The sequence below is a fragment of the Tasmannia lanceolata genome, unplaced genomic scaffold (assembly GCF_043159265.1).
Source record: "Tasmannia lanceolata isolate RefF3 unplaced genomic scaffold, GAP_Taslan_0.1 ptg000013l, whole genome shotgun sequence".
NCBI classification, from domain to species: Eukaryota; Viridiplantae; Streptophyta; class Magnoliopsida; order Canellales; family Winteraceae; genus Tasmannia; species Tasmannia lanceolata.
Genome location: NW_027518690.1, coordinates 3,642,501 through 3,663,810, shown reverse-complemented (window position 1 = coordinate 3,663,810; position 21,310 = coordinate 3,642,501). Strand labels below are relative to the sequence as shown.

The 21,310-nt window shown below is 35.0% G+C and overlaps 2 protein-coding genes and 1 long non-coding RNA gene across 3 annotated transcripts in view; all 3 read right to left on the bottom strand.

Annotated features, from left to right (window-relative positions):
• Positions 1-78: 78 nt before the first annotated feature.
• Positions 79-5,404, bottom strand: LOC143890601 (uncharacterized). Its single transcript, XM_077395312.1, has 4 exons — positions 5,240-5,404; positions 928-1,014; positions 520-741; positions 79-90 (listed from the first exon to the last, which is right to left on the bottom strand). Exons 1-4 carry the CDS (start codon positions 5,402-5,404, stop codon positions 79-81), a joined length of 486 nt encoding a protein of 161 aa, XP_077251427.1.
• Positions 5,405-10,980: 5,576 nt separating this feature from the next.
• LOC143890705 (uncharacterized) lies at positions 10,981-12,487 on the bottom strand. Its single transcript, XR_013255221.1, has 3 exons — positions 12,422-12,487; positions 11,212-11,270; positions 10,981-11,055 (listed from the first exon to the last, which is right to left on the bottom strand). It is a non-coding gene; the product is annotated as an uncharacterized LOC143890705 (long non-coding RNA).
• A 7,081-nt stretch (positions 12,488-19,568) lies between these two features.
• The window catches only part of LOC143890600 (protein neprosin-like), a 5,028-nt gene continuing 3,286 nt past the window's right edge, over positions 19,569-21,310 (bottom strand). The window contains exons 4-7 of the mRNA XM_077395311.1: positions 20,975-21,142; positions 20,540-20,593; positions 20,302-20,448; positions 19,569-19,949 (exon numbers count right to left, since the gene is read on the bottom strand). Coding sequence (XP_077251426.1) covers positions 19,569-19,949; positions 20,302-20,448; positions 20,540-20,593; positions 20,975-21,142 — 750 coding nt within the window. The remainder of the gene's footprint in view (positions 19,950-20,301; positions 20,449-20,539; positions 20,594-20,974; positions 21,143-21,310) is intronic.

Sequence of the window (21,310 nt, the reverse complement as noted above, 5' to 3'; positions counted from 1 at the left end):
ATATTTTCGGAAAATCTAATGTCTTACTAAGTTTTTCGAAGAAGTTCCGATCCATCAGAGCTTTATTTGCATCTTTTCTTATGGCTTTTGCTATAACCCACATAGAATTACATCAGTTTGTTAGATATATCCTTGAAAATTGGAGTCTCTATCTACAAGCTATCAATAATATAAAGTTTTCGGTTGAACAAATAGTACATAAATCAGTTTTACGTAGAAATTCAACTCGAAAACTGAGAAACAATGACTAAACTAGAGAGACAACATGTTGAGTTACATTATTTTTTCTAATGAAATTCTACAAGAATGCACATAATTTATAAAATCTAAAGATTTTGATGTAAAAAACTACTTGATTTTTAATTGAGTATTGAGCGAGTAGGTTAGGTAGGCTTGACTCACCTCCCTTTTTAATAGTTTCCAGTTATTTGAATTATTGTAGAATATAACTACTCTTTCCTCCCATCATAAATTTAAATTTGGAGTAATATATATTGAATGATAATAAATGTGACTTACGTGAAAATTCCCTCCAACTTTTGAAGGGGCCTGAGCATTTGAAGGATATCCTTGCACAAAATTTCGGGAAGATTTAGCCCTTATTAGGTCTTCCTTTTTAATTCTTCGAATAGGAACTGTTCCTACTGGGCACCCTCCATTCTTGAATCCTATCTTTAAAGATACATCTAATGATGAAGCTTTTTTATCCTTAATAACTTTTGGAAGAGATCCTGGAGCCATCTGCATAGACATTTTCCATCAATAAATGTATGGTTTTAATTTCTTCTGAGAAAAGAAAATATTTTTCATATTATTTTATGTTCTGAAGTTATGTCAAAGAAAAAACAAATCACAAAATTAATACATAACAAAGAAAAGAACATATCACTTCAAATATTAATAACATAGGGAGAAAATAAAAAAAACCTGGATCTTATGATTCATCAATAAGGGATGATCAAAAGCAGGTTGTTTGTTGATATCAACACAACTAAATATCTGTCCATATCTCGTCTGCAAAAAAGGTAAAAGAAAAAAATAAATGCCAATAATATTTGTATCAACTATATATATATATATATATATATGAGGAAAAGGATTGTACGCTCGAGTGTACCTAACCTTAGGTACGCTCGAGTGCCAAATCACATTTTGGTCATCTAAACCATTCATTTGCAAGGCCCCATCATAGATAGGGTGCATACCAAAAATCAGCTCCATAGGATCATCCTAACCCATCCATTTGTGGAGGTCAAAATGGACAGACACCGTTTGTCCACAAATCTGCCCATTTTGCCCTCTAGTTTTGGAGGGGTTAGGATGATTCAATGGTGCCGATTTTTGGTACACACCCTATCTATGATGGGGCCTTGCAAATGAATGGTTTAGATGACCAAAAAAATGTGGGACCGATGTGATTTGGCACTCGAGCGTACCTAAGGTTAGGTACACTCGAGCGTACAATCCTTTTTCTCTATATATATATATATATATATATATATATATATAGAGAGAGAGAGAGAGAAGGGAAAAGGTTTCTGAGGTATCACGCAGCCTAAGCAGCCTCTATATACGCCATCTCCCATGTTGTCTAACTCATCCAACCTGTTGATTCTATAGGACCTAACACACACACACACACACACACACACACACACATATATATATATATATATATATATACATATATATGTATATATATATGTATATATATATACATATACATATATATATACATATATATATATATATATATATATATATATAAGAAAAGAGTAGGTACTCCCTAGAGTAGATAACTTATCTACTCCCTAGCTTAAAATAATAGTTGCGGACACATTGTTTGGGTGATCCAAAGCATTCATTTGATGGCTCCCATATATATATATATATATATATATATATATATATATATAGAGAGAGAGAGAGAGAGAGAGAGAGAGAAGGGAAAAGGTTTTTGAGGTATCACGCAGCCTAAGCAGCCTCTATATACGCCATCTCCCATGTTGTCTAACTCATCCAACCTGTTGATTCTATAGGACCTAACACACACACACACACACACACACACACACACATATATAAAAGAAAAGAGTAGGTACTCCCTCGAGTAGATAACTTATCTACTCCCTAGCTTAAAATAACAGTTGCGGCCACATTGTTTGGGTGATCCAAACCATTCATTTGATGGCCCCCATATAGATAGGGCGTGCCCAAAAAATCAGGTTGATAGGATCATCCTAATCCTATGTCTTGAGGAGGCAAAAATGGACGGGCATAAACCTACATAAATATGTCCATTTTTTGCCTCCATAGTTCATAGGGTTAGGATGATCCTATCGAGCTGATTTTGTGGGCGCACCCAAACAATATGGCCCCAACTGTTATTTTAAGCTAGGGAGTAGAAAAGTTATCTACTCCATGTAGTACCTACTTTTCTCTCTCTCTCTCTCTCTCTCTCTCTCTCTCTCTCTCTCTCTCTCTCTCTATATATATATATATATATATATATATATATATATTTATATATATATAAAGCGGAATCCTCTAAGCTGGGGGGTGTTGCCACGTGGCAGCCTCTCTGTAGCTACGGAATTTCAGAAGAATTTTTACTTTCGTTTGTATCTATCTTGCTTTCAAAATCCAATCGTTTTTCCTAACTTTTCGCATTCCTTATATAGCCCGTTTAAATCGCCAAGGAATATGCTTTGTTTTTATTTGTTTCCCGTTTTTATTTATTTCTATTGCCGTTTCTTGACCTTGGAATACGATTTGTTTTTATTTTTCGTATTGTTCTCCAAAAGTTATGACGTTTCACTTTCCAAACATAGCTACCCTTTACCCTTGCTATTTATTCTTAAGTCTCCCAGACGTTACAAACCTTTCACTTTCCTATTTATTCTTCAATTGAATGCATTACTCCATCATTGTGCAAAAGAAAGTGTAGAATCAACAGTCTTTCTACGCCTACTTGACTCCCTTTTCCAGTGTCCTCGCCACATCTTCTGAATCTAGAACTCCACTCCGACTAAGACTGCAATTTTCTTGTTAGCTTTCCTGTTTTAACATATTCATGTTTGTTGCAGTGAGAAGACGATCCTCTGCTTGGCGGAATTCGAGAGAGCTGGAGTTAGGGTTAGGGGTGACTTTTTCCCTGCAACTTTCTATGGTTTTTTTTTTTTATATACAATTTTCTATGGTTTCTGTGCAATTTTTCGTTTTCTATGCTCTGTATAAGGAGAGAGGGATCTGTTTACAGAATGAAGAGAAGTAAAACCTATAACTTCTCCCAAGGTTAGTACTCATCTTCCCATTTTGTTCTTATTTTCCACTTTTGTTTTTTGCAATTTGTATTCTACGGTGCCATTAAAAAAAAAATTGTATTCTAGGGTTTATGGAATGACGTTTATAAAATTTACATTTTCTACTGCTACTACTATGCATGCATCCATTAATGGATGGTTTGATTCTTTTCTATATTAAATACTAGAAACATATTTTGACTCTGATATACTTTCATCATCAGTGAATCAGATCTGTCCTCATGATTTTTGTAAGAATTTTTCACTTCAGCAATGCTTCCCATTCCACACACAGTTAAGTAAGAGGCAAGTCATTCTCTTAGTCAACATAAATTGAATATATTTCTCCGCTTCTACCAAATCTTTTACCGTACAAAAACCTAGGAAACAGCAGCACCACTAAACTAATCGTGAGATTACCATTTTAATTTCTGATCGCTCGAGTTTCGGATTTCGCATGAAATACCTAAGTATATGATACCTTTGAAAGGGCAGATATGATTCCATATATATATATATATATATATATATATATATATATATATATGTAGTCTCTTGGGTGTATGCATGGCCAAATTTTAAAAGGAACATCCCTCTGTTGCGTTAGTTATCAAATATCCACCATGGACTATTTTAAGCAATTGCATTTTTAATTTGCATTCTTTATTAGTGGCCAAGATTCATAGCTTCATCCTTAATGATGATTTCTATTGCATTTGTTTAGTGATAGAACTATGGAAAAAGTATTCAAGTGAAAATCCAAGAATCCACACCTCAACAATGCACCCACATCAACAATGGACCCGAGAGTGTTTCTAAGATACAACATTTCATGATAGAGGATTTTTTAGGATTAGACCTTTGAGATTTTCTAATTTTTCTTCCACTTTTTGTTAATTTTTATAGTTTATCATTCTCTCCTTAATTTCTTTTTTCCCAAGTCCTTTTATTACCTTTCAACTTTCCTTTCCCAGTCTCTTCCAATGGCAACTAGCACACAAAGCTACACATGAAGAAAAATACAGAGAACCCTTTAAATGGTGGGTAGGCTTCATTTCTATTCTATACTATACAGAATAATCATTTTACAATTGGTGGTCTATGGATCAACTAAGTATCAAAAGTAAATCCAAGGACAATTGCTCTATGAGTTTTTGTATTTCTATGAAAAATTTAATCACGTTACATATATGTAGTTTTCACCTACCTTCTCAATGTAGTGTTTGCCCTAGGTGTGTGGCAAAAGAACCAGAACCTGATATTTGCACATCTCACCCTCATTTTTCACCTTTTCGGTTTTGTAGGATGTTGATGTGGGAAGATGGGTTCTACCGGCCAAGGGTAGTGGAAGAGATTGATGGTGAGGATCCAATCAGAAAAGCCTTCAGCAAGATGGTCCATTCAGCTTTATAATTATAATTATGGAGAAGGGTGGCCTGGTGGGGTACTGGGTAGGTGGTTTTTTTTTTCAAGCAGTTTTTTTTTGTTGTTTTTAAAATGAAGTGTGAAGAAATAAAAGAAGGGGAAATGGTCTTGCATTTGTTATCTTTGATTGCTTGATTGAACAGGCTGATGGGGAAGGTTGCTCCAGATAAATGTCACAAATGTTTGAATGTGAACCCAACATTTCTAACTACTGGCAGAGTTCTTTTGATGCTGTATGTAATGGAAGCCCCATATTGATTTGGTTTTAGAAAAATCAAAAGGAGTTTGTAGCACTCTTTTAGTATACGAAAACATGGATGGAAAAGAGGAAAAGTTACTTGCATGACTTCCTTTTTTGATGAATTTTGTGTTAAGTTTATTGTTTTGTATTGTGTTTTTTTATCAGTCCCCGTGCATCGCACGGGTCTGCAACTAGTGTATATATATTGATAATCTTCAGTTGCTGCAACTAGTATATATATAATTTTCACATGCAAAAGAAGTAATGATACCTTAATGGTCTTGATTGCTGGTTTATTGATAATCTTCAGTTGTCTCTCAAGCTCCAAATCTTCTTCTTTGGACAAACTTATGCTCCCTCTTCCTTCGGCAATATTTCCAATGATACCAAAAGAAAGTAGTAGAAAAAGTAGCAAAAACATTTCCTTCAAACTCATAGTCCAACGATTAAAAAACTCCTCTATCAAAGCCCTGGAACAAACTTCCTTCTTTCTTTCCCCAATCGCCCTTCGGCAATGTGAGATGTTGTATTTATAATCACAAGAGATAAGGATATGTTTGGAAATCAATGTATGTTTGGAAAAAACTATAAAAAAAGGCAAAGAGATATATGAAGCAAGATTATTGCTTGTGATCCAGCTGTAAGAGACCTCCTTTGAAGAGACACCCTTGTAAGAAATCTTTTACGTATTAACATGGATTACATATATTTGATGCTTTCCATATATTTGATGCTATGAAGATTTAAGGATAAGGATTATTTAAAATAAATCTTAGGAGAGATTTGCAGTTATTCTAATGCATTTGATGCTGTGAAGATTTAAGGATAAGGATTATTTAAAATAAATCTTAGGAGAGATTTGCAGTTATTCTCACTTAATTGGAGAAAATAAAAAGAAAGAAAGAGAGATCTAAAAAATAAAAATTAAAAAGGAAGAGAGACTTAATTCCTTGTATTTGCTGCTTAGAAGGTATTAGTGTAAGGGTAATTTAAAGAAATAAATCTTAAGGAGAGATTCGTGACTGCTCTCACACGGTGAGAATAAGAAAGGGAAAAAATTGTTGAAAACGTGTTATCAGTAGGATAGCCCACAATTTGATAAATGTTCGGTGCAAGGAAATGTATTACAAGATCTCTGTCTAAAATCATGCCAATTGGATAATCATAATACATATATATATATATATATATATATATATATATATATATATATATATATAGGGGAAAGTGATTGTGAGCGGCCCCTCATATAAGCTTATATGAGGTGACCGCTAAAAACATGGTGGGCCTACATTTTTGGAGTGATCCGAACCGGTCATTTGATAGGCCCTGACTTAGATAGGGGGTGCCCAAAAAATCAGCTACATAGGATCATCCCAACCCTTCAAATTGTGGAGGTGAAAGAGGGGGAAATGGGTGGCTATAAATTTGCCCACTTACCAGTCCATTTTTCCCCTCTTTCACCTCTACAGTACGAAGGGTTGGGATGATTCTATGGAGCTGATTTTTTGGGCACCCCTTATCTACGTCATGGCCTATGAAATGACCGGCTCGGATCACCCAAAAAATGTGGGCCCGCCATGTTTTTAGCGGTCACCTCATATAAGCTTATATGAGGGGCCGCTCACAATCACTTTCCCCATATATATATATATATATATATATATATATATATATATATAGAGAGAGAGAGAGAGAGAGAGAGAGAGAGAGAGAGAGAGAGAGAGAGAGAGAGAGAGAGAGAAAACGGTTCCTACACATATCACAAATTAGTCCATTTTTTGCCTCCACAGTTCGAATGGTTAGGATGATCCTATGGATCTAATTTTTTGTGGACACCCTATCTATGTGAGGGCCTTAAAAATGAATGGTTTGGATCACCCAAATAATGTGGCCCCCACTGTATTTTAAGCTAGTGTGTAGATAACTTATCTACACATATGTGTAGGAACCATTTTCTCATATATATATATATATATATATATATATATATATATATATATATATATATAGGGGTTGATGTTTCTAGTCGGCCGACTAGAAAAGTTTTCTAGTGCGTCCGCCAAAAAATCAGTGCGGGCCCACAGTTTTCGTGTGATCCAAAGCATTTATTTAATAGGCCCTGACATGGATAGGGTGTGCCCAAAAAATCAGCTCCATAGGATCATCCCAACCCTACGATTTGTGAAGGTTAAAATGGATGGGTATAAGACTTCACTAATTTGTCCAATTTTTAGCTCCACAAATCGAAGGGTTAAGATGATCCTATGGAACTGATTTTTTGGGCACACCCTATCTATGATAGGGCCTATCAAATGAATGCTTTGGATCATCCAAACATTGTGGGCCCACTGTGTTTTGGGTCGGCGGACTAGAGAAGGTTCTCTAGTCGGCCGACTAGAGACACTTTTCTCGAGCTAAAAATTGGACAAATTAGTGAAATCTTATACCCATCCATTTTAACCTCCACAAATCGTAGGGTTGGGATGATCCTATGGAGCTGATTTTTTGGGCACACCCTATCCATGTCAGGGCCTATTAAATAAATGCTTCGGATCACACAAAAACTGTGGGCCTGCACTGATTTTTGGCGGACGGACTAGAAAACTTTTCTAGTCGGCCGACTAGAAACATCAACCCTTATATATATATATATATATACTAGTAAAACACCCCGTGCGATGCACGGGTGAAAAAAGGGTGTGATTCAAAACTTTGTTTCAAAAAAAAGATGTAATCATTAAAAGAAAACCGTGCATTTGCCAACAAAATAAAACATAAATGATTAATAAAAAGATGTTTTAAAACTATTGTCGCACACACACACAAAGCAATAAAAACGTAAGAAAGAAGCTTACTTCCAATCCTAAGATCCCACCATTCCTCATTTCATTTGCTGATTTGATATATAATAATTAAGCTTCGGTGGGAGAGAAAACAAACAAATTAAGCCTAGATGAATTCAAGGGTAGAGCAATGACACGAAATAAAAGGTTGTATAAGTTGTTGGAGAAGAGAGGTTTAGAAAAAACATTCAAGAATTGGACTGAATAGTTACACATGTTAAGATTTTGCATGGGCAAAGACCCAAAAAAGAGGAATGTAGAAAATGTGCTTTCAAAGTTCAATTAATATTTGTCAAAAAAACCCTTTCAATTAATAAAAAAACATAGTGTGCTACTTGAAGAAACACACAGAAGCTGCCATTGAATAGGGGAATGTATATCCATAAGAGCCTTTTATAATCTCTTACGCATCCAAATGAGGTTGGGATTGTTCAATGGTGGCTAAAAACAACGGCCTTATTGGTGACATTGGGCAGACCAAGTCTGATCACAAGAACATAAAAATTTAGGTCTAGAAGCCAAATGCAGACAACTCAAAATAAAAGTCCACGCTCTCGTCAAAAGAAAGCATTAACACTTTTCAAGAAAGTACTAACAGTTTAAAAATAGTAATATAGAAAATCATTGGAAAAACTCAGTACATTACTTCTAACAAAATTACAACCTGAATCAATCTAGATCAAGTACTCCAAACGATAAGAAAATTTTTTAGCCCTGAATCTAAATTAGAACCCAACACATTCAAAGGCAAAATACAAAAAAAAGAAGAAGCCAAATTTAGGATTTCTGAGACTACCACTGTCAGAAATTGCGGATACGGATAATCATCAGTCGAAGCTTCCAACACTGATCAAAGTTTCAAACATAGACCCTTCAAACCATAAAAAATAGTTAAGCTTTTTCCCCTGTTTAAGATGGAAAATGAGTGCCCAAAACTCATAGAAAGGAGATCCTTCAATATGCATAATTTTATGAACCAAAACTTGCCTCCAAGAACTGGAACTAATTTTGAGAAAAAATAAGCGTATAAAAGCCTCCACTCTTCATTTATGTTTCCTGCATCAACTATTTTGTAAAAACAATGAGAGAACCTAAAAAAGCAGTTGAAAATTGAATTAGTAAATCATTTAAATAAAAATTGACCGAATTAATAATTTCAACGACCGTGTTTACAATCACATGTTGATTCACACAATAAGGATTTATTGATCCAGTTAGTTATCTTAAACTTTGTAGGAATCATGCTTGTGAAGAGAGAGAGAGAGAGAGAGAGAGAGATAGCTTTTTTTCAATAACTAAAAGGGGCCCATCCTCTCTGTGTTTTTTTCATGGGATTTCTCCAACAAAGAGGCGGTGGCTGCCAGACTACTTCCTGCTTCTATTTTCTTACCTGTAGAGAGAGAGAGAGAGAGGGAGAGAGACACATATTAACCAAAAACGTCATCATAGACGTGGGCCCACCGGATGGATAATATCTGTAGTAGGTGGGAGGTGGGAAAAAGGAGAAGAAAAATACCTGCAGTAGGTGAAAACCAATAGACCATTTTACCCTTGACTGTAGAGATATATAGATGAGATAAACTATAATATTAAAGGGCTAGATGGTAAATAAATGAAACATGGACGTGTAAATCTCACAGAATTTTGGAAATATTCAAAAAATTCTCTAATTTCTCTTCTGCTATAATATATACTAGTAAAGACCCGCCGTGCGATGCACGGGGCATCGAAGAAAAGATAGTGACTAATTAGAAGCAGCATTAAAATTATATGCATTACAGGAATTAAATAAATGATCATATTGCATATTTATTTAAACATTGTAAAATAGAAAAAATGAAGCAATAGTTGACATTGGTTGGTTGTAATCCTTGACATTGATTGGTTGTAATTTTTGACATTGATTGGTTCTTAAAGGATCGAACAATACTTGATTTAGACACACATCTATTTAAACATGAATTTGAAGATGTTTTAAAGAATTTACGGGTTGTTGTAATTATGTGAAGAACCTGAAGGAATAAATAAGGATGTATTAGCTTGTTCTAATAAGTCAAATAAGTAATATCCATGGGAAACAGTTAAAGGTCATTGCATGTTGAGGTGACAACTTGAAGTCTTTCATAATGTATTAAGAAGATGAAGCAATAAATAAGAATGTATAAACTTTTAAAAGACATACCTTCAGTGAACCGTTGAAAAAGGGAATTCGGATAGGAAAGCTTCCTAAACTACTATCAACCTGAAAATAAAAAAGACATAAAGCATCATATATCCAGAATAGATATCTTTTCATTAAGTCCACCTAAAAGAAATGAACAAAACATATTGTAGGCATCATATGAGTTCAACTAATGATGTTTCATATATAGATCAAACATCATTGCCCATAAATTATTTATTAAGATCACTTTCTTTCAATCGCTCATTTGCAGGTGCAATGGATACGTCATACTAAATGAACGCCTGGTGGGCTCTAGCTTCAAACCCCTTCCTCGAGATACTTCGATGTGCTCCAACTACAAACCAGTACCATCCCAAGTTGAAACAATTGCATCCAATTGAAGAGAAACCAATAAAACCAATTTGGAGACAAAGAAGAAAACAATCTATGCTTTAAACAATCTTCCACAGTTTCATCCAAGTGGACATTTGTGGATATTTTTGGCATTCTTGATGCTGGTTAGGCTCCATAGGTGGTGAGAATTTTGTCTCCTATAGCATATATAAGGAACCAAAACCATAAATTTCAAAAAATCCACAAAGCCATATTAAACATTGAAAATTAGAGGAATAAATATAGAATGTGAAGAAAAAGTGTAAAACTAATTATGAAATAGAGAAGAACACAAAATCCCGACCTCAATCTCAGCTGAGATATTGGGATCTGAAGATCCCTTTGATCTAAAATCAATGAAAAGATCCCAAGAAAGCAGCATAAATGTTCTGAAATCAGACACAAGTACCCTAGTAATCAGGAACTTCGCTAAAATTGAGAAATAAAGTGATCAAAGGCCAATCAACCGGCCCCAAAAATCCAATTTTTTTCCAAATGGGTGTTTTGTTGTTAAGAAATGAAAATAGAAACAAAGAAAATTGGAAGAAGATAAAAGAAAATGGGGAATATTTACCTTCGTCTACTATTGCAGCCTACATCTTCTTGTTCTTGCATGACCTTAAATGAAGGCCCTTAACTTTAGTTAAATTGAGAAGATGAAGAAATGATCGCAAATATGTGATCCTGAGATGCATAAACAAAAATAAATCATACATATATATGAGAGAAATTAAAAAAAGTCTTATTAATAAATAAGATCCTGGAATATTTGCAATTTAGTAAGATTATAGATATATGGACGATATAGCAGGGATACGAAGTTCTTCAAAAGATGTAAACTTCAATGTATTCAGGCTGGGAATATGGTGTGCTTTGTAAAATAAAAGTGCTTTGGATGCCTAGAAAAGATAACAAAAAAATGAAGTTAATTCGTTTACCCTCCATTAAGATGTAGTTTGAATATACTGTCAAATGAAGAGGTGAGTTTTAAAAATGATATAAAACTGAACCTGTTGACACTAAAAAAACAGTATTAGTAATGCCCTAAATTGGAGTTAAATGCAGCTACTTGCATTTGCTGTGTTCCACTCATTTCCCATGTTAAATCTAAAATCAAACATACTTCCAAATACTAGTTAAACGCTGATTTTTGTAATTTGTTTTAATATCTTTACCATTTGAAAAAAAAAAATTTAATGCGGAAATTTTTATGATGCGAGTGATGAGTGTTGTTCTTTCTGTAGTCAGTAGTCATATGCACAAATCCATTCAAAGAACAGAAAATGAGTATTTTGACTATTGTGATTATCACTCTTTAAGTTTTTCATATTGACCATAAAATTGCTGTCTCCTGTGGTCCACTACATTGAAGGCAGTGACAATCTGAAAAAAAAAGAAGCAATGCCATAAATGAGATCTTTGAAGGCAAGTAGAAATATCAAATATCTTAACAAAGAGATACAGGGTATGCAAGGAATGGGTTCTGAAAAGAGGCTTTAAAACTCATGTATCAAATGCAAGCAGAAATCATTAAGGAGGGGATGATTTAGAGAGAGAAAAGCAATCCCAAAAGTTCCATGCATTTTAGACACTGTTTGATTTAGATTTTGAGGATAGAATGTGAGCCCAAAAGAGATCATTTGACTCGAATTACAATTAGGCTCCATTTGTTTTGTTTTTGAGAACCGATTGAGAGTCCAAAACTGATTAATGGGGTTAAAGTTGAACGTAATTTTGAGTCCAATAATCAGTGATGGAAATACAACCGGTACTCAAAAACCAAAACAAACAGGGCCTTAGTTAAATAATCAGGGCCAAAGTGATGTAGATCCAGTCTACTTCAGCTACCCTATCCAGAATAAAAGAATTCACATTTGAAATACAAACAGAACATAAATTGCCTTACTATATATCAAAAATGAAAATATTCCTCAAATTAATTACTTGAGTAAAGTATGTATAACTTAAAGGCATCAAAGTGTTGGTAGCAAAGAGAGAAACTGACTACAGTCCAGAAATCCTAAATGCATGGGTAATTAGAAGCACATACCAGCCTCCATGATAAACTGCCAGAGAGATCAAAGTCATCAAACCCATGAATCCCAACACAACCTCCACCATAAAACTGATGTATCCTACTCGCCTGCAGCTCACATCCAAAAAAACAAATGAAACTCGTAAAGAAATATGTATAATTTCATAAAGAAAAAAAAACTTATAAAAAAACCAACTGCTAATAAAGAACTATGTATAATTTCATAAAGAAAAAAACTCATAAAAAACCAACAGCTAATAAAGAACTATGTATAATTTCATAACGAAATACATAAAAAAACCAACTACAACAATAGCCCAACATACACAGGGAAAAGAATCTAAATAAAAGATCATCCGCACCAACTAATATCAGTTTTCAAATCCTCCAAAATAATAAGAAGCACGAAAAAAACTTTACGCCAAAAGATTAACAAAACAAAGCCTAAAGAACCAATATCAGTTTCATGTAAGGGCAAGAATTTTATAAGGATTAAATAGGTAGAGCAGAATAGAACTCTAATTAGAAGATGCAAGGAAAGAACTCCCTAAGTGCCTATATAAAGCTATTGTGAACATGATACCCCACTGAGTGATATTATGGACAAAATAAGATCACTAATGGATAAAATGGTTTTAGGGTCAAATACCTTGAGCTATCATAAGAATACTACTTTGAAGGGGAGCTTTCCTTTTATGCAGAAATCACCTTAAGCACTATGAGCAGGAAAAATTTTTTTCTTAGAAAAGAACTAATTTGTCAAATCAATTTTGTGGAAAGGAAAGAGTAGAAGAGGAACAAAATCCCTATAGAGAAAGCCTCGGAAGATTAATCTATTTCTAGATGTGCTTCAGAAAAAAAAATGAAGATGTAGAAAGCCCTTATTTATTTACATGAGAAGAAGATGGAGAAAAACCCTAATCTATGTGTTGTGCAGAAGACGAAAAGAGAAAACATTGTTATACGGCTTATAGTTAATCAAAAGAAAAATTCCAATGCTACTAAAACATAAACAAATATTACAAATATTTGGAAAGCATCAGTATAGCATGAATTAATCAATACCAAATACAAAAAAAACGTTGCAAAGTGCAAACAAAAGGCATGCAATCAAAAGATATTTCAACATTAAGACTTTTAAAATAAGAAGCTCTCTATTTATTCCTTAGAATGGGAATAAGACGAAGCAAGGCTAATTACCAATTGCCTCCAAGGGAGTTAAGAACATCTTCTATTATTTCAATTTAGGCTATATCTAATTATGCAGTCCTTCCATTGAAGAAAATTCTTTGAAAAAGGAAAAAGAAGATAGCCATTTAAAAAAAAGAAAAGAAGTTGATACATTCGGAAGAATAAATATAGGAAAAACTATATTACCATTGATAATAGAGTTGTTTTTAGGCGCTGCTACGGTTGGAGATATGTACAACAATCCGTTTCCAAAACTGAAAACAAACAAAGCCCAGCATAAGCCGACACAATCAAAATAATCAACCCATATAGCTTCCATAACAAAATCCTAAAAAAACCCAAATGTATTTCAGAATATGGACAACATACAACTCATTCAAATACTTTATTTTTATTTGATGTGTAATTGGTTCAAATAGTTTCGAGCGAAACCTGCAATATAGCAAAAGAAAAATTGATAGAGAACACTTTCGTTGGTGGATTTTTAGAGAATAGGGCATGACCATGAGTAATTTATGGTGATGTTATTCCAAAAGTTCACACACAAAAATCTTAAAACAATAAATGAGCATGGAAGGTGTTAACTTCACAATTGTGAGATCAAATTGATAAAACATCTGACATTAACAGAACACAACAAAAGTCATAGATTTTTTTTTATCAAAACTATTTTCCCTCTAATATAAGACATGGATATCTACGATATAGATAGAAATATGAATTAAATTAGTAGCATTAAACATGGATATCTACCATATAAGGGGTGGTTTTATTCATTTGCCATTCATGAAAATTGAGCATCTGAGTAGACTAATTGCTATTCATCTGCAACAAAACCAAATTGCAGTTAGACAAAAAAAAAAGGCCCTTCTGAGACCCTTTTGGAAAGAAATAGTGGAAGAATGGAATTGTACTGGAAAAAAACAAAAGAAAAGAAGAGAATGAGAAAACCGGCTTCCCATCAGGCCATGAATCCCAAATGGGTTTACTATTGTAGCCAAACTTGAAAGCATGCAGTGCATAAGAATTCATTTAGAAGTAGGAAAGGGAATATGGAATTGGAAGGGAATCAGGTTTGGGAAGTATTATTGGAAAGGTTCTAAATGGAATTAATGGTGAAAAGGCAGTTTCTATCTTGGAGTTATTAGAAGAAAACCTGAAATTAGGAAAAGAAAGAGAAAAAAACGAATTTTGATTTCTTGAAATCTCGATTCTATTGAATATATACGTTTGGAAAGCACAAATTCTCAAAAACCTCTTCTATTGGTATATTTAAACAAACAGAAATACAAATAAGAAGGCAACAGTAAAATCAACTTCAAGAAATCAGTCGGGATAAGATCGTAGTCTGATTGGTGGAATAATATGTTGCGGAAATGGTCGAATATTAATATCAATGGAGGAGGCCAAATCAGTCGACACGCGGGTACTGATAGCTTCAGATGTTGATGCGATATTGAGTCTCTTCATACGCAAATATCTAATTCTACGTTGGCGAGCCATTTTCGTAACGTATTTTTTCCGTGCAATATCTATAACAGTAGATACTTAAATTTTCATGTAAAAATAAGTAAAGTAAAGATAATATACATTACACCTATGGAGTCTAAATATACTCACGTGCACGACCATGTGTGTCCATTGTGAAGGGGATTATGAAGCAGTAACAATATGCCTCAATATAACAATCTGTTTTGAAAAAAGTATGAAATCAATATCCATGATATGCTTTGAAAGATGAGACACTATTGAGCATAATCAAGAGCATAATCAATATCCATTAAAGTGTGAAAGAAGTATCAAGAAATGAAAAATCAAGAGCATAAGAAATGGCAAATGTTGCTAGCAAATGAAGAAAGAAGTAATCATCACACATAAAAGCCATAAAAGCCATCCTAGGTGCAAAGTTGCGTGGCAAATGTTGCTAGCAAACCAAGAAAAAAAGTAATCATTACACAAAAAAGTAAATAAGCTAAAGTTATAAAGTTTTCAATGAAAAATTACCTAGAAATGGTTACAAAGTTTTTAAATTACGAAAAAAATAGGAAGAACATGTAGTAATATATGACAATTACGGGAAAAAAGTCAAAAAGAATCCAACAGGAGAAATCCCCAAAACGATTTCCCAGTTTCAAAAGCCACCCTGCTGTTTCAAAAGCCACCCTGCTAATAGCTTCATAAACATAAAACCCCACCTTGACTATGCAAAAAAAACAAAAAAGAATTCAACAGAGAAATAAAACCCCACCTTGACTATGCAAAAAAAGAAGAAGAATTCAACAGAAGAAATAAAACCCCACCTTGACTATGCAAAAAAAACAAAAAGAATCCAACAGAAGAAATCCCCAAAACGATTTGCCAGTTTCAAAAGCCACCCTGCTAATAGCTTCATAAACATAAAACCCCACCTTGACTACGCAAAAAAAAAACAAAAATAATCGAACAGAAGAAATGCCCAAAACAAATAGAACCCTGATTTGGAGTAAAAAAATAAATAGGAAGAAAGAAGAGGATAATCTGAAATCTCAAGAGAAATATAGGAACGTTACGTTTTACCTTGAAATCGTTCAAATGGCACCCTTTTCTTGCTACCTTGAAAGAGATATTAGCAAACAAAACAGATACCTTGAAAGAGATATTAGCAAACAAAACAGATAAAGCTCGTCTCTTTCAAAATATTTGCTAGAGAAGTCTTCTCTTTAAAAATATCTGCAGGAGAAGACGAAAGAGAAATATCTCTGAGGGGCGGAATTGGGATGGCTGGGACACGTGGAGAAAGAGGAAAAATCCCAATTGTTAAAAAGCATAAAATCGAAAAAGAAGTCATCATTACGATTTTTTGTGATTTGCTAGCCACTTTCTCCAAGGCCGCTTCTCGGCCTGTGGCCATCCATTACAGATGTGTAAGTTTTAAATGAAAAATTACCTACAAATGGAGCTAAAGTTGGAAAATTACCCCAAAAGTACGAATAGGGTGTATTAAGATATGGCAAAACCTATCTCCCAAGCCAAAAAACAACTCCTGTTAAAGAGGGAAATCAAAATTTGTTGGAGGGCTGAACCGTAGAGAAGCAGACAAAAAGCAGCTGGGGGAGGAAGGGACGATGACACGCGGCAGGGGTGAACAGTAAAAAAGGCTTCCGGCTTATTATAGTATATATATATATATGGGAAAAGTGATTGTGAGCGGCCCCTCATATAAGCTTATATGAGGTGACCGCTAAAACATGGTGGGCCCACATTTTTGGGGTGATCCGAACCGGTCATTTGATAGGCCCTGACGTAGATAAGGGGTGCCCAAAAAATGAGCTCCATAGGATCATCCCAACCCTTCGTACTATGGAGGTGAAAGAGGGGAAAATGGACGGGTAAGTGGGCAAAACTATACTCGCCCATTTCCCCTCTTTCACCTCCACAATTCGAAGGGTTGGGATGATCCTATGGAGCTGATTTTTTGGGCACCCCCTATCTATGTCAGGGCCTATCAAATGACTGGTTCGGATCACCCCAAAATGTGGGCCCACCATGTTTTTGGCGGTCACCTCATATAAGCTTATATGAGGGGCCGCTCACAATCACTTTCCCCTATATATCCGTCAGAGGGGGGAAAATATCATTCCCCGTTCAAAATTATAAAATTCATATTGAGGCTACTCAGAGATGGCAAATATTTCCTAAATGGAAATGATAAATGCGCCCCTTTTCATTACTAGGGACACCCAACTACAGTGTATCTATGACTGAAAAAGTGCTGATGTACTTCATATTTGAAGGAATGAGGTAACTAGATTGCCACGGACAATGCAGCTGGGTGTCCCAAGTGATGAAAAGGGGCACATTTATCATTTCCCTTACTAAATATTCATAAATGTCATAACTATAACGGGTTTAGAAATCACAAAGAGAAGGTCGATCAAAGCAAATTTGAAATGCCCTTGAACGAAGGTCTAATCTATCCCAAGCCAAGCCTCGGGTTGAGGAGGGTCAGCCCTAAACCAACCTGCAGGTAAATCTCGCAACCCTAAGCCAACCCATCTAACCTGATTTGCTAAATGGGGTTGGGTAGGGTTCGGTTTGGCTTGGGGCAAAAAAAAATAGAAAAACTATATATAAAAGAAACCATTAACACATAATTCTCAAAATCACAATAAAATCAGAGGGAAGATGGTTGGGATTGGATCGGATCCAGTTGCCCAAAGCCTCAGCCCTAACCCAAACCGAAATTAAATAGGATTGACTTTTCCCAACCCTAACCCAACCCAACTCAAGAAAATGCCAACCCAGCCTGAGCTGAAATCCCAACATTGTTCCCGTCCCAAGTTGAGGCATGATAGATTAGTGGCCCAATGGATCCGACCGCATAGACAAAGTTGTACTGCTGTACAAAAAATTTAGTAGGGTTGCAACTCGGGTCAGGCGGGTCGGGGTTTTTCCAAACCCTACCCTGCCCAAGAAATTATCTCGGGTCTGGTGTTTTTTACAAAAGCCTGAGATTCAAAAACCCGGCCCTACCCGTGATAGTTTCTCTAGTCGGGTTCGGTCGGGTTTTTTCACATTTACGCGGAAGTATATGTTAATTTTTTTCGCTTATTTCTCTAAAGGATTCATTTAGCCGACCCCAACTAGTTTTGGACAAAAGGTTGGTTAGGTTGAGTTGAGTTGCACTAAACCTACTGATACGACAATACAAATAAATAAAAAAATTAAGAAACTAAAAATGGGTACATTATTTACTCGCCTAAAACCCTCTTGCTGAGCCATTTCCCCTCAGCCGACGAGTGCACGGGTCCTTTTTTTTTTCTATCCAGGGGTTTTCTTTGTTTAAGAACTCCCCTATCTAAATGACCATACGACCCATGTTATCTTGTACATTTGTATTGCACATTTGCACTATTGCTAGATGAGGGTAATGTGGTAATTTTATATAAGTCTCAAAATTTGGCTGTCACATTGGTCTTCCTGTTTAGATGGGATTCAGGAATGACCCATTTGCTTGTTAACGAAGGTTGTACCAGAGAGTGTCAATTTTACTGTTCACATTTGCCATGTAAATGACTACATTGTCCTTAGTTGCTTTTGTACTACCCTTCTTGTTTACAAAGCGACGAGGATAGTTTAGTCATATCCAATAATATTTTACAGCAAAAGTTAAAAAAAAGTGTTTGTACTTTGTCATCATTGGCAGTGCCTTCTTCCTTTTCCTTTTCCTTTTCCTTTTCCTATAATCCTATATTGGAATTACTTACCTCCCTACTCTTTCTTAGCTTCTATTTACATGGCCACCACTTCATTGTAATACAATGAGGCGAACCCATTGTTACATGATGTGGCCAACCTTTTATCGACCCTAAACATCCCTATAAGACACTGGTGGATCTCTAGCAGCTCAACAACCATCATAATTAACATCTTAATATCCAAAAATATTTTACAGCAAAAGTTAAAAAAAAGTGTTTGTACTTTGTCATCATTGGCAGTGCCTTCTTCCTTTTCCTATAATCCTATTTATAGTTTGCTGTTTGAATTTTTGTGATGTGTAGAAATTTGGAAGTAGAAAACAAAGTAAAACTAGACGAAATAGCACTCGGGTCGGGTTTTTTTTTCTGTCAAACCCAACCCGACCCGAGAATAAGCTGGGTTTTTCAACATGAAACCCTACCCTACCCAAGACGGCAAGACCCACTATTTTAAAACCCGGCTCGTGGTTTTTTCGGGTCGGGTCGATGCAGGCAGGGAAAACCCGACCCAAGTTGCAACCCTACAATTTAGAAAGGAGCTTAACCACTCTAGGTTCTTAGCGTTTTCATTATAAACTGAAACATTGAGTACAGATGTAAATTGGGCTCAAATATGACTAAGAGCATGATAAACTAAATATATAGCTAGACTTCAAGTTATCATATGCTTAAAACATTTCCATCATTTAAGTTTGGAAACATATAGTCCTTCAAAGGAGTTGGGTCAAGTGAATCTAGCAATTGTTCCCACCTGGTCCCCCGAAAAGTATAGCATAAGCCTCACCAGGCACTTTTTCAGTAACCCCAATTTGATAGCATGACGGGGAGGTTCGAATCATCTCACGAGGAGTTTCGAGTTTGATGGAATGACCATTGCCATCTTCATCTATAAACTGCATGCCTCCAATGTAACTTGATTTCCTATATTCTTGACCGACTTCTGGCATATGGCCACTCCCCATTTCAGGCCAAGGTAATACACCATCATTATATACAACCCCTCCCCATTGAAGAAAATCAGCATAGTCAGCGAATGTAGAATTGAAGATGGCCTTTGGCCAATAGCCCACCCTCTCTTCGCCATATAATAACCACCAATCTTTACTCGCAGGATCCTACGATAAAATGGAAAACCAAAGAGTAAAATGGTTAAAATAAAAAAATTAGTATGTCAAGTGAGAAGTAATGTTTCACAAGGTGCAACTCATTTTAACTATATTATGATGCAAAATCTCTTTTAGCTATTGCTTTTCCATTGGCCGGACTGTAAGATTTAATAAATAAGGGATTTGAAACATCTAATGGGAGAGAATTTTTTGGCAAGACATATCTGATAAATAATTTATATCTTTGAACAAGTGTCACCTTCTCCTTCTCCCCAATAATATTTTTCCTTCTTCCATGATGTAACAAATATAGGTATACATATCATTTCCCTTTTCTTAGAAATATAATGATTGGAATTACCTTGTACACAGTGACTATAATGTAATGTTGGGTTCCATTGTAGACCGAAGATGGGGTAATGCTAGCGCCTACGGGTATGTGTTTGGAAATTTGTACAAAACCTGAGCAGAGAACATCATGGCAGCCCGTTTTTCCAAAATTATCATTCTGTAGGGATGCAGAATAAACGAAGGAAAAATCAGTAGAACATCTTAATGAATTTAAATGACAGAAAGAGTGTGTTATTGTTGAAGCATACCGTCCATCCTGTGTATAGGTGTGGGTGAAAGTCATTATAAAAGTCATTATTTACCTGGAGATTTGAAAAACTTCAAAATTAGAATACGAGAATAGGAGATATGGTCTTGCATTTTTACTATGATTGATCATTTCCTAACGCTCCATTTCTTTGAACATAAAATATGTGTAAAAGAAATTGTATGGGCGTAAAATTTGTTTTATGCCCATTTTATGTCAAAAGAAACAGGTCCTAAGGGAATGACCAAACATATAAAGGACCCTATCAATGAATTATTTGATAATGTTTCAACAGTATAATAAGATCACACATTTTCTGATCTTGGAATTATGATATTTTGTTAATTCTTGGGCATTAGTTACATTCAATAGATAACTCAATCTTTTTCTAAAGAATGTATCAAACAATAATGGATAGTGGAATTAGAAAACTTACCATCCATCCAGCCTGTATCGCGTGTCTTTGCTCACTTGGTGACGCATCAAGAAGTATAACAAGAGCAGCACTATTTTGCTTGGCTATAATTTTTGGCTCCCATACATTGAGAACTGCCCTGGATCCATATACGCCGCCATCACCTTTGAGTGTAGATTGCAATGCAAACTGAACAGGCACAGAGTACAACAAACTAAACAAATCATACTATTGTTGATAAGAAAATAAAGATACATTTTTAAGAGGTTCCAATCATTCGGTTACTATTTCCATTCGTATGAAAGTAGGGGTATATTTTTTATTTAATTAAAAAAAAAAACCTTATCATGAAAAGTG